General features: G+C 40.4%; 1 protein-coding gene across 2 annotated transcripts; it reads left to right on the top strand.

Moving 5' to 3' along the window:
• The first annotated feature begins 939 nt into the window (after window positions 1-939).
• On the top strand, window positions 940-8,460 carry LOC306713324 (annexin A4-like). Of its 2 annotated transcripts, none has more exons than XM_079182978.1 (15): window positions 940-1,051; window positions 3,005-3,458; window positions 3,564-3,601; window positions 3,779-3,922; window positions 4,036-4,123; window positions 4,234-4,328; window positions 4,464-4,577; window positions 4,798-4,888; window positions 5,090-5,169; window positions 5,314-5,370; window positions 5,474-5,567; window positions 5,749-5,844; window positions 6,641-6,699; window positions 6,830-6,952; window positions 7,046-8,460. In XM_079182978.1, the coding sequence occupies exons 2-15, from the start codon at window positions 3,014-3,016 to the stop codon at window positions 7,103-7,105; spliced, it is 1,584 nt and encodes a 527-aa protein (XP_079039104.1). In that variant the 5' UTR covers window positions 940-1,051; window positions 3,005-3,013; the 3' UTR covers window positions 7,106-8,460. The 2 variants fall into 2 exon arrangements, with proteins under 2 accessions (XP_079039104.1, XP_079039105.1); XM_079182979.1 differs by having other exon boundaries at window positions 1,021-1,036.
• The last annotated feature ends 3,301 nt before the right edge of the window (window positions 8,461-11,761 follow it).

The raw sequence follows: 11,761 nt of genomic DNA, 5'->3' as shown, positions 1-11,761 counted from the left end.
CCAGTGGGAAGCGAGTAGCAGCGCTCCAGCCACGACTCTCTGGGTTGCGTCACGGCGAATAGGAGGTCCGACATGAGTTTGCATCTTTGTGCTTAACTTTTATTTACATATCTAGCCACAGTACCCGAAAGGGACGCTCACTGTACAGGAGGCTACTGTGGTCTAAAACTAGGAGTTATCTAAGGGAAAATAAGTGACATGCTATTAATATAGACCTTCATGAGGTATTTTAAATGAGTATGTTATTTAATTCTAAGAAAGCACTGAATTATGCCTATATAACACAGCCTCTTTACCAAAAACAGTGTTACAGTTTTTTTTATCTAACTTCTCTGTCAGATGCCAAAGATGGATGGATAATATAATGTTTGTTTTGATTGCAGTGATGCAGGATGAGGAGAGGTAAAGGGAGAGAAATGTGGATGTTTTCCTCATTAGATGTAAGATTCATCATACACAGCAATGAAATTAAATAAAATACGAAAAGATAAAGTTGAAAAACACTTAATTGTGCTTAGGTAGACTGATAATAAACCACCCTGGGTCACTGAGGACGTCTACAACTGACAATCAAAAGGCTGCGGTCTGCCATGCTCGTCTAGTAGACTGCTGCCCTCTAGTGTTTGTTTTGTGTTGACACGGAGTGTTTAATTAACGTAATTCAAATATCAGGAGAAACTGCATATTAGCCCATGAAAAATTTGAAAATATTTGAATGCCTTCAGGCAAGGGACTATACAAAAAAAAATCGAGGTATTTAAAAAACTTTGGTCAACAAGATTGCGTATGAATTATCCACAACGTCATGCTTGTGATATCACCGTGGAAAAAAATCTAATCACTTCTTGACAAACATTGTCTTCTTGGGTGAAAATGAAAACACGACAGCCCGATGAGTCAACGTCAGGCGTTCTCCTCTTAAAGGACAATAACGGAGCAAAGGTTGTTATGCTGCAGGACGGAAACAATGCTGAGGACCCACCCACCTCCGGGCTCCTCTTCTGCTACTCCTCGCTCGGCTCTTCCTGGATCTGAAGTACGTTGCGGATAAGTATGTAACCTTAAATCTTATGTTTTTGGACTGTAAATAGCCGCGAAATATTCGTCTTGTATTGCGTTTGAGGCGACAACGAAGTTTGAACATACTTAATCATAAATCCAGCAGCCTCCGTCAGTTTACTGTGGAATGTAGGGAATTAGCTTCGTCTGATTAAACAAGACACTAGCTGGAACGTTGCTCAACAGCAACAAATCTTTTTATGATTATTTATTAATTCAAAAGTAATTCAAAATGGCGTACTGATACTTTTAACTGTATCTAATGTGTTACGTGTCCCTCTCGGTATTTGTTTACACTGAATGCTAAATGCCAAACCGTAACTTCTTCGTCTGGGAGTAGCTACTACGTAACGTTAACGGACCGCAGGGTTGCTACGAGCTCTTGGAGATCAGAGATGTTGGCGTGACATTTAGCATACTTATTATTGATGGATGTAAGAGTACAGTCAAATCTTAAAGTCACAGCTGACGTTAGTCTGCGAGTTGAGAAAACACAGGCCTGTGATTCTCAGGTTAAAGGATGTTGCGTTATATTTTAGCCCGCTTTCCAGTGCTCCTCGTAGAAATACGCAGGAAGTGTAACGCGCATTTAAAACGTGCCCCTACTACTAGGGCGTTCACATTCTAATGAAGCTAGGTCATGAGTTATAAAACATGTGATCAGTATAAATGCAGTTGCAACATATTGGTTACTAATTTGCTTCAGGAATCAAGGAGCAACGGACATCGGGATTGTATTAATGATTTTATAAGAATAATAATAATGATGTAATAATATAACCTTGCTTTACCCCATCCCTGGGTCGGAAATGCGCGGTGGGAAGGGAATACTGGTATTTACGGTAATACTTGAAGGCGTCCCCAGTGCAGACCCAGTTAACAAAGGTCCAAAGGAGAGCAGTGTCAAAAACCACACACCCTTCATGAAGTCACCTCTAACACAGTGGGTTTATGTTCGCCTAAAGTACTCTGTGGTGCACCTTTGAATTCAGAATAACTACATCTAAACTTTAACCATAACTAATAGCTCTAAATACAGCCGATTTGTTTTACATCCGGGTATCTTTGTTTGTCTGTAAATAACTCTAAACAAGTTGTGTATGTAGAGCACTTTACTATTTGTAACATTCAGGTACTGGCACTGTAAGGAAGACTCCATTACTGAGCTGGTCCTACACGGCCTCAAGGGCTTGCTTTGTTGTAACCCCCCCCAAAACACATGGTCTCTACCAGTACCTAGTTTCTTATGTGCATGTATTTATGTCTGCTTGATTATCGCTCAGTACAGCTTACAGACCTGCAGCTGTAATTAGTGTTTTGCTTGAATATGGGATGGCACAGAGGCACCCAAACAACAACAACTCTTCATTCTACAGTGTTTTTTTTAACTCTGTCAAAAAAACAATGCGCATGCTCTTTTGTCATTATCATAAGTTGAGGATCAGGGCAAATGAAAGTGGTGAGTTTCTGTCGTCATAATGGTGATGTGGTAACACGGCCTGTGGAGTGTAATCTGCAAGAGGCTCAAGTGAGGGCCTTAAGTTGTCTGCAAGTGGCAGCTCATTCATTAACCTACGGACGTTTGTTGGTGGAGTTTAGAGCATTTTGTTATGATGACACCAAATGGATGCAGGGTAAGAGGGTTGGGGGTCAGTTTGGGTTATTTTTAGAGAACGAAGTAAATGTCATACTCATTATAGATGGCCGCTTAAAAAAAAAAAGGGAACTAAATGGGGGACTTTATTAACACATCCATGTCTGTGTTACCACATCATAAAAACCACGGAGACTGAGCAAGTTAGGAAGTACAATTAACACTAACTTTAACTGGAAATAAATAAAACAATCTGTGTTCCTTTTTGAATGGTTCCTGGAAAATGTGCTGGGGTCATATGATGACCCTCATACATCACAGTATCAAGCCACAACTTCATGTCACCTTTAGGTTCTGAAGATGAGCTACCCAGGATACCCACAACAGGGAGGGGGCTACCCACCTCAACAAGGGGCATATCCACCCCAAGCAGGCGGCTACCCTCCACAGGCGGGCGGCTACCCTCCACAGGCGGGCGGTGGCTACCCTCCACAGGCGGGCGGCTACCCTCCACAGGCAGGCGGCTACCCTCCACAGGCGGGCGGCTACCCTCCACAGGCGGGCGGCTATCCTCCTGCCGCAGGTGGCTACCCTCCTGCCGCCGGAGGCTACCCCCAACAGGCCGGCGGATACCCATCTCAGGCTGGCGGTTACCCTCCCGCAGCGGGCGGTTACCCTCCAGCAGCGGGGGGCTACCCTTCCCAGCCCGGAGGCTACCCTGCCCCAGCTGGAGGCTACCCTGCCCCAGCTGGAGGCTTCCCTCCTCAAGCAGGAGCAGGAGGCTATCCTTCCATGCCTCCAGGAGGTGAGGATCCAAGATATTCTTTTGAATTGTGAAGCTTTACATGCATCAGACTTGTTCTTTTAAATTAATTGCGTTTTGCATGTTATGTCAATATTTTCTTTGCAGGTGGAGGCTGGGGTGCAGCACCAGGCGGACATGGAGCGGTACATACATTCTTATCTCGCTCTAAACCGCTGCAGTGCCACATCCCTAATGACATGTGGACTGACTTCAGCTAAATCTCTTGTTTGCTTAAATCGCCGTATCTCCTACTTAAACCGTATTTGCTCTATATGTCACTATGGACTTAGCACTAACAGCTGTCCTCTGTCCCTCTGCAGCCAGCAGGGGCTCAGCAGGGATATCCAGGGGGCCCTGCCCCAGGCCAGCCCATGCCAAACTACCCCGGAGCCCCCGCGAACACCCCCTCAATGCCGGGATATGGGAGTGGAGTTCCGTCCAACCCTCAGGCACCTGCCATTTCTGTAAGAGGCATTCATCGTCATCCTTGGACTTCTCTCAAACTATGTTCCAATGCTCATCCAGCTAGTGTGTAGTGTTTCATCCGCTAATGTTTTTATTTATTTATTTTTCATAGAAAGGGTTCAGAGGTTCTTTGAAGGACTTTCCAGGGGCTGATCCACTGAGGGATGTTGAGGTTCTTCGCAAAGCTATGAAGGGGTTTGGTCAGTAAATGTTTATTTGAATATGCTAAAAGCCATCTGAAGTGTTGTCACTCAACATTGATCCTTTTTGTTACACATCACAAATTGATCCTGAACATTTTTTTCAACAGGCACTGATGAAAATGCCATCACTGAACTTCTGGGAAGCCGTAGCAACAAGCAGAGGGTTCCAATGGTAGCAGCCTATAAAACAACTTATGGAAAGGTACATTTTATAATTATTCTGACAGATGTTAGTTTGTTTGTTTTTTACAGTCGAAATTCATTCTGTAATCGTGCTAATCATTGGCCCTGGCCGAGCTTGCTCTCATGGTTTTTTGTTTTGTGTGTTTCCTCTTAGGATTTAGCCCACGATCTGAAGTCTGAGCTCACTGGAAACTATGAGAAACTGGTTCTTGCTTTGGTTAAGAGCCCTGCACACTTTGATGCATCTGAACTCAGAGAGGCTATAAAGGTTTGAAGCTTTAGTTGTTGTCTCAGCAGATGCTTCACTTTTGGTTTTGTAGTCCAAACCGCATGTTACTCATCATGTAATTGGAAAAGAAGAACAAAAATAACCTCTAAATGCAAGTTACGGCCATACAAGTCGAGACTTGTGTCATGGTTGATGATCTCTGACTCTATTAAGCTGGTGTGTCTTTGTGTCTTACTGAGGCTTTTCTATATTTTTACAGGGCGCAGGAACTGATGAAGCTTGTCTGATTGAGATTCTTTCATCACGCTCCAATGCAGAGATTCGTGAAATTACAGGAATCTACAAATCTGGTGAGTTCTGATCTTGAGGTTTATAATTTCTATTCAAATTATTTAATTCAAATTTGATTGTAGATTGTGCAACTACTCTTTTATTTTACCTTTTTATTTTTGTGCTTAGAAAGATGGATTGAGAAAAAGAAGTGTCTCAACAAAATGCAAATATTATGCAAATTATAGAACAAAAACAAAAAAGCCATACCTTTCTTCCAGATTACGGGAAGAGCCTGGAGGACGCCATCAGCAGCGACACCTCCGGTCACTTCCGCAGACTCCTCATCTCTCTCAGTCAGGTAGCTGCTGCACATTTTACACCTGATTCATAATCAGCTCTGTCAAAACAGATTTCAGCTCCTGTGAACTATTACGTTTTGACTCTGCCATTGTACTCCGCACATGAATGTATTAATGAACACAACACATCTTACTCTATCCAGGGAAATCGTGACGAAAGGGAGACTGTCGACGTCTCCATAGCCAAACAGGACGCTCAGGTACCAGTTTAAAGTTGGTTTGCTCTTGTAACATTCTTGAAAAAAAATGTGCAAGTCTGATCATGTTCCTTGTTTAATTTGTGTGTGTCTGCGTGGGCGACAGAAACTTCATGCTGCTGGGGAAAATAAAGTTGGAACTGATGAGTCTCAGTTTAATGCCATCCTGTGTGCTCGCAGCAAGCCTCACCTTCGAGCAGGTGTGTAATTTTGACATCCACTGACTAGCTCGTTTCCCTTCCTCCATTGAAGTTCACCACATGACTTCTATTGTTCCAGTGTCAAAACCACAGATGTTGACCTTTTTAATACATATTTCAGACATCTGTTTTCAAATATTATGACTGTAACTGTCTCGCCTGTGATTCTTGTCTTTATTAGTCTTCCACGAGTACCAGAAGATGTGTGGGAGAGACATTGAGAAGAGCATCTGCAGGGAAATGTCTGGCAATGTGGAGTCTGGCATGGTGGCCGTGGGTGCGTTCTTTGGGTCTCTTTTCCAACCAAACGAAAGTGGCTTTCCAAAGACATGTTGAAGCTTTAAGTATATATTGAAGCCATTCGTCAAGATGTTTGTTTGGACTGGTTTTCCTGGAAGGACTACAAATATCGTGCTGATGCAAACCGGCTGCCGTTTGACCTACATACCTTTTTAATACTTGATGATTGATAAAAAGCACAGCTGCATCAGAATACAGTTATTGATAGACATTCAAGTTTTATGAAATTGTATAAAATCCAATTTAAAACCACAGAGTCCCAGCCATTTTAGATTATTATGTTTGTGCAGATGTGCAATTTAGAAGAACAGATGATTTGGATGATTTGTTATTTCAAATGGGCCACACCAAGAAGAATTTGGCACCCGATCACAGGAAACCAGTCCAGAATCCAGAAAGAGTTTTGCAGAAATTATAAAAATGGCGGAAATTATGGAAGAAGTTTTTGCGATAATGCTGCTAACTAAAAAGCTTACAAACTTAAAAAAAAAATAGGGCTAAGAGGAAAACCTTTTGGCAGACGCAACAACATAAACACCCGTCTTTCTCTGGTGTAGTTATTAATACTGCACTGAGTTTGAATGTAAAGCTTCGGTGTCTAATGTTGTCCACCTTAAGCAAGCAACTCTTGACTCTTCTTGTCTTTTCATTTACCTCTTCACATCGTCTGTCGTATCTTGTGCCCTTAGTGAAACAAAAGTGTAACAATCATGTAGTTTTGCAGATTCATATAAGACTCATCTGTTCACATCTGCTCCTTTTTTTTTTCCTAGTGAAATGCATCAAGAACACTCCTGCCTACTTTGCAGAAAGGCTCCACAAAGCCATGCAGGTACATCATCACGTTGTATTCTAATTATCACAAACCAACTGTTTCCTGCACTGACATTGTTCTGGGGAGTCTGAGGAGAAGTTGTGACTGCTGCGGTCAATGAAGTGTCAACGTTGTGATGTGTCGACAGGGAGCCGGGACCAAGGACACAACACTCATCCGCATCATGGTGACCCGCTGTGAGGTGGATATGTTGGACATCAGACAGGCGTATGTGACGACTTACGGAAAATCACTGTACAACCACATCTCAGTAAGTCCCACAAACCATGTCACGCTGACAATCGTTTTCCTTTTTCATGTACACATTTTTAAAACCATGTTGATTTTATCTTCGTTTTTTCAGGGTGATACCTCCGGGGATTACAAGAAGCTGCTGCTGAAGCTGTGTGGAGGTAACGACTAAAAGGAAAGGAAGAGAACCCTACATAAGGACAAAATATATGTCCACACTGAAACAATGTTATAGGACATTATATCACCTCTGATGCATGCAGTTTAAGTTAGTTTTCCTATGGCAACAGTCAGTCATTGTTTCTTTTGTATTCTCTTCAGTATGATTAAAACATGATAGATTTTCTTTTTTTTGCTACTGTATTGTAGTCAGTGATTGCCAAATAGTAAATATATATTCATATGAAGAATTTTTTTTTTTTTTTTGGATGCAATAGATAGCTTTAAAATCTCGTACTTGATTAAGATATATAACTATATCATATAACTATATTATAGAATAGTATTTAAAATGTTAAAGGCTAAACCGTAATTATCATTAAAGAAAACCATATTTGGAAGAACAATAGAGTTTCAGAAACATTAAAGATGCAGAACAAGGCGAGTGTCTTGTTTATTTAATATTCAAAAGTACATAAATTAGTTAGCAAAATACTTTATACAGGCATTATTTCCGTTTTACTCTGGTAAAGTTTACCTCACCGCCAAGCATTTCAACTGTGTGCAAGTTACTACACACAAAGTTACTTGACACTATATTATTCAAGTTTTAGCAAATTATGTTTGACTTCATCTCACACAGAATAGATGTGATCACTTGATGCTTGTTAAACTGGCCACAATTAAATTCCAGGTCATTTTTTATTGTGAGAAATAACAATCTGCAAAAAGGCATCTATTCTATGTGTCAACGTTAACCAACCAGAATGTAACTCCTGCTTGCAAGCCTATGCAATTTAGCTTTTTGCCTTATATCAGCTTTACGAAACCCTTCTGTATTGTTCTTGAAATGTAAACCTTTCTAATCATTGTTCGCCAATTACAGACAATGTTTTCTTCCTGAATGCTGCAAAAGCCAAAGCCTAAAGACAGATAATGTTGTGCCTTTTTGTCAGGGCTGCCGTGTAAAATGTTTAGAGCTAATGGATGTTTGTTTCACTGTGGTTCATCTTGCAAACAATCTCATACATGCACGATTGCAAAACCTGTAGTCCACACATTGTTAATTTCTCAATATATTGTTTACTTTTTTTCTTGAGTGTCTTTTACCGGTTTGTATGTTTTACTGCCAGTAGAGGGCTCTTCATTCACGTGATGTGTCATTTCTAATGTCTGCTTGCCTGAAGGTTTAGCTTTGATCTGAATATCTATTGCGCTAAGTCTACTTTGCAACCATCCTTGTAACATAATAATGGTTGAATTTCAATGGATGCCTTTTTAGTTTTCTAACATTTTGCCATGTGATAGTTACAGTCTCACAAACAGCCACTTCTCATTTCATTAAAAAAAAACATTTCGGCAAATCTGGATTGCCTTTGTGAAATGGGATCATGTGTTTTGCATGAAACATTGACTCTGTGTTTTCTGCTCTGAGCCAGTGTACAATGAGCAATTTGCATTTCAAAGGCAGCCTCATTTCCACCACCTTGGTAGGTATAACAACAACCCCCCCATCCTCAGAGCATCCCGAGCTGCACGTTTAGCTAAAAGGCGCCAGTTATGTGGCTTAAATAAGTGAAGTCTCTGCTTTGCTGTATAATCTGAGAGGAGGGAAACCATGTCCGGGTTTGCTATGTAGCTCAAGTGATATGGCAGAGAGAGCTTTTCTCAAGGCTATAAATAGTGTCCACATTGGAGACACGGATGTCCTAAAGTCTTCTTTCTGTTGTGCTCACTGGCCTTTAAGTGCAGCCTCAGAGGGGCTGTGATGGGGAGAGAAATGACTTCACCAAGCCGCACTTCTTCTACACCTTTCTCACTTCACTACTTTTCATACACGCTCAAAATGGAAAGCCCCCACCAGCCGGGGGACAAAGAGGGATGAATATTTGATGTTGGTATTTGTGTATTTTCTCTCAAGCCCAGACTGTTTGCCGTGATACCTCCTTAAATATATAGGTCAAAAGGAAATCAGTGGGGCCTCCCGTTTGGTTTGCTTTTACTTCCAGAGACAAAACAGAACACTTCCCTGATCCTGATTTCTAGAAGAAGAAAAAAGTGCTTTAATTATTTACATGTGGACTTGCTGCACTCTATCTGGGGCTTGATCACACTTAGATACACACACATGCAAGGGATGCACTGTCTTATTGGAGATGTCAGACGTGTGCCTATGGGAATCGTGTCAATCGACAGCATCTGTCTGCGTCATCGGTGTCGGTGGTACATGGGAGCTGCAAAGGTCAGCCTTTAAACTAGCCCTCACACTTCCTATCGTACCCCTGGAGCTTTTTATTCTCTTAAATAACAAAATAAAGGTGTGTTTTTTTTTCTTTAATTTTGAGCTAATCATCGCAAGGAAATGTGACTTAAATGTCATATCACAAAATGAAATAAAATAATAATTGTATATTCAAGAGAGAGAGTTTTTTTAAATACTTGGATGCCAAATGACCCATGTTTTAGCTATCATTTTATTGTTTTTTATAGTAATTTTGAAGAAAACTACTAACACAAAGATGAAAATGAAAACTGATTTAACCATATTTTAAAAGAATAATTCTAATCTATTGAGATTAGTCCATGTTTTACCTTTATTCACATCCCCATCCCTGGCCTCTAATGTTAATACTGTCTCATAGACAATCAGTAAAAGTAAGCATTGACCAAATTGTTTATTTGTTGTGGATTTTCTGCAGCCGTCCAATGAGGAATGTGCGGTTAGGAGACATTTGGTTGCCAGGGACATAATCCCGCTTTAAACTTCATGAGTGCATATAAGCAAATTACAAACCCGGGGATTAGATGAACAACACATAATGAGATGCAACAGCAGATATCGCTATCCAGCCTGCAGAGTTGCAGCCTGCACGGCTTGAGCTTCATCCTCTGATATTTGACAAAATGGGAGAATAAAAACCCGTCCAACCTGTTCCTTTTAATTTGTGTGTGCAGTCTGCAGACGTCCGGCTGAGGAAGAGCAGCGCACCATCTGTCAGGAGTAACACATTACTCTATAAATATCTTAATGTTTTCACTGCATGTGTTTGAGGCTTTATGGGTGTAAGAGCCCCTTGTTTCAGTGCAGTGTGATGGTTTTATGAATTTACATAATTCCTAAACATTCCAACTAGTTTTCTTGGTCAATGGATTTCCCCTGCAGGAAAACAGAAATTAGTTGAGTTGTTACATAACCACTTGCATTGTTAAAGCTGTGCTAAACTTCAGTGGGGAAATGTTTAGGGACAGTGTGTACGGCATTAAGCTTTAAGCCAGGCCCGGTGCGCACTACCTAGCTCCAGATGAGAGTCACAATCCTCATAAAGGCAATACACAGAAGCCCCTTAATACTACAGAGCGCTGTCAGCCATTATGGTAAACGATCTAAACAATTTGCATATTTACTCTTCAGTTCAGCTGTCGGTAGGCTACAGATAAGCACACACATATAATATTATGTATGATTCCGTTATCTGCATTTAAATAGTTTGTTTTTTTAAGTCTTATGTGACGTCAGCCTCCTTAGAGATCTGGATGGATTATGTGGAGCAGAAGAAAGCTCACAGAGCTGGGCAGATGTGTCAGGGGACAATCCAGATGAGGAGCAGGCACTATACAATCTAGAGGTGTATAATCTGCTCTGAGAAGAGATCAAATCATGAAGTAAAAGCTCCCGGATTGATTTCTCTTATAGTTAAATAATATCAAGCCCGTTCAGTGAACAGATGAGGCTTTGGGAAGCAAAGGCCAAATCAATAAATGTTATGCTGTAATATTTATACAACTGTATTACTGTAAACACTGTTTGCTACATCTTCCACGCTCATGAGCAGTGGTTCACAATTCTTTTTTCATGGTGTGGACATGAATTGTGATCAGTTTAATCACAACATTCGGAAAGTAATATATCAGATATTTTACTTCACTAAAAGTAAAAGTATCAATACTACAGTGTAGAAATACTTATAAGTAAAATCCTGCATTCAAAACTTTATTTAAGTGATAGTTCAAAAGTATTTCTATTAAAATATACATTACCGAAAGTAAAAGTACTCACTATACAGAATGGCCCATTTCAAAAACATAAATATGATAGGATTATAATTAATGTAATGTCTTAATGTGTGCATCACTTTGATGTTGCAGCTGGTAAATATTGGGCTAATTGTAACTATATTATATACATATTTTCCTCTTACCTGTAGTGCTCTTTATCAGTCTAAAACTGCTTTGTTGTGAGTAATAGTTTTGGTGATATCGGCTGTAGAGATGTCTACATTTTCTCGAATACAGGACTAGATGGCCCCAAAAAATGACATTTGAACAACACAACAGCTATGTCTCCTTCCAGAAATCATCACCCAGTTACTTAAAATAATCCACAGACCTTTTTGTGGCAGTTCTGCTCACAACAAGATCTATAACAATATAATCATAATATATTAGTTGATTTATACTTTGCATTGATAAGCTCACTCAACTAACTAACCACTAAAGCTGTCAGATAAATGTAGGGAAATAAAAAGTACAATATTTACTCTGAGCTGTGGTGGAGTAGATACACTTAAGTACAAATACCTCAATTGTGTACTTAAGTAGCCCACAGTAGTCTATTTGAGCAAATGTACCTAGTTCCACCGTGTACTGAGGAAGTATATCTTACAATAGT

This window comes from Pholis gunnellus (genome assembly GCF_910591455.1).
Source record: "Pholis gunnellus genome assembly, chromosome: 21".
Classification (NCBI taxonomy): Eukaryota; Metazoa; Chordata; class Actinopteri; order Perciformes; family Pholidae; genus Pholis; species Pholis gunnellus.
Note: the sequence above shows the minus strand (reverse complement) of the source record. Positions and strands in the feature narration are given on the sequence as shown.

Excerpts from the sequence above, each read along its gene's own strand:
- LOC306713324 (XM_079182978.1), top strand. The coding sequence starts at position 3,014 with ATGAGCTACCCAGGATACCCACAACAGGGAGGGGGCTACCCACCTCAA. Across the intron at positions 4,329-4,463 it reads ATAAAACAACTTATGGAAAG|GATTTAGCCCACGATCTGAA; the intron begins GTACATTTTATA and ends GTTTCCTCTTAG. Across the intron at positions 5,371-5,473 it reads TAGCCAAACAGGACGCTCAG|AAACTTCATGCTGCTGGGGA; the intron begins GTACCAGTTTAA and ends CGTGGGCGACAG.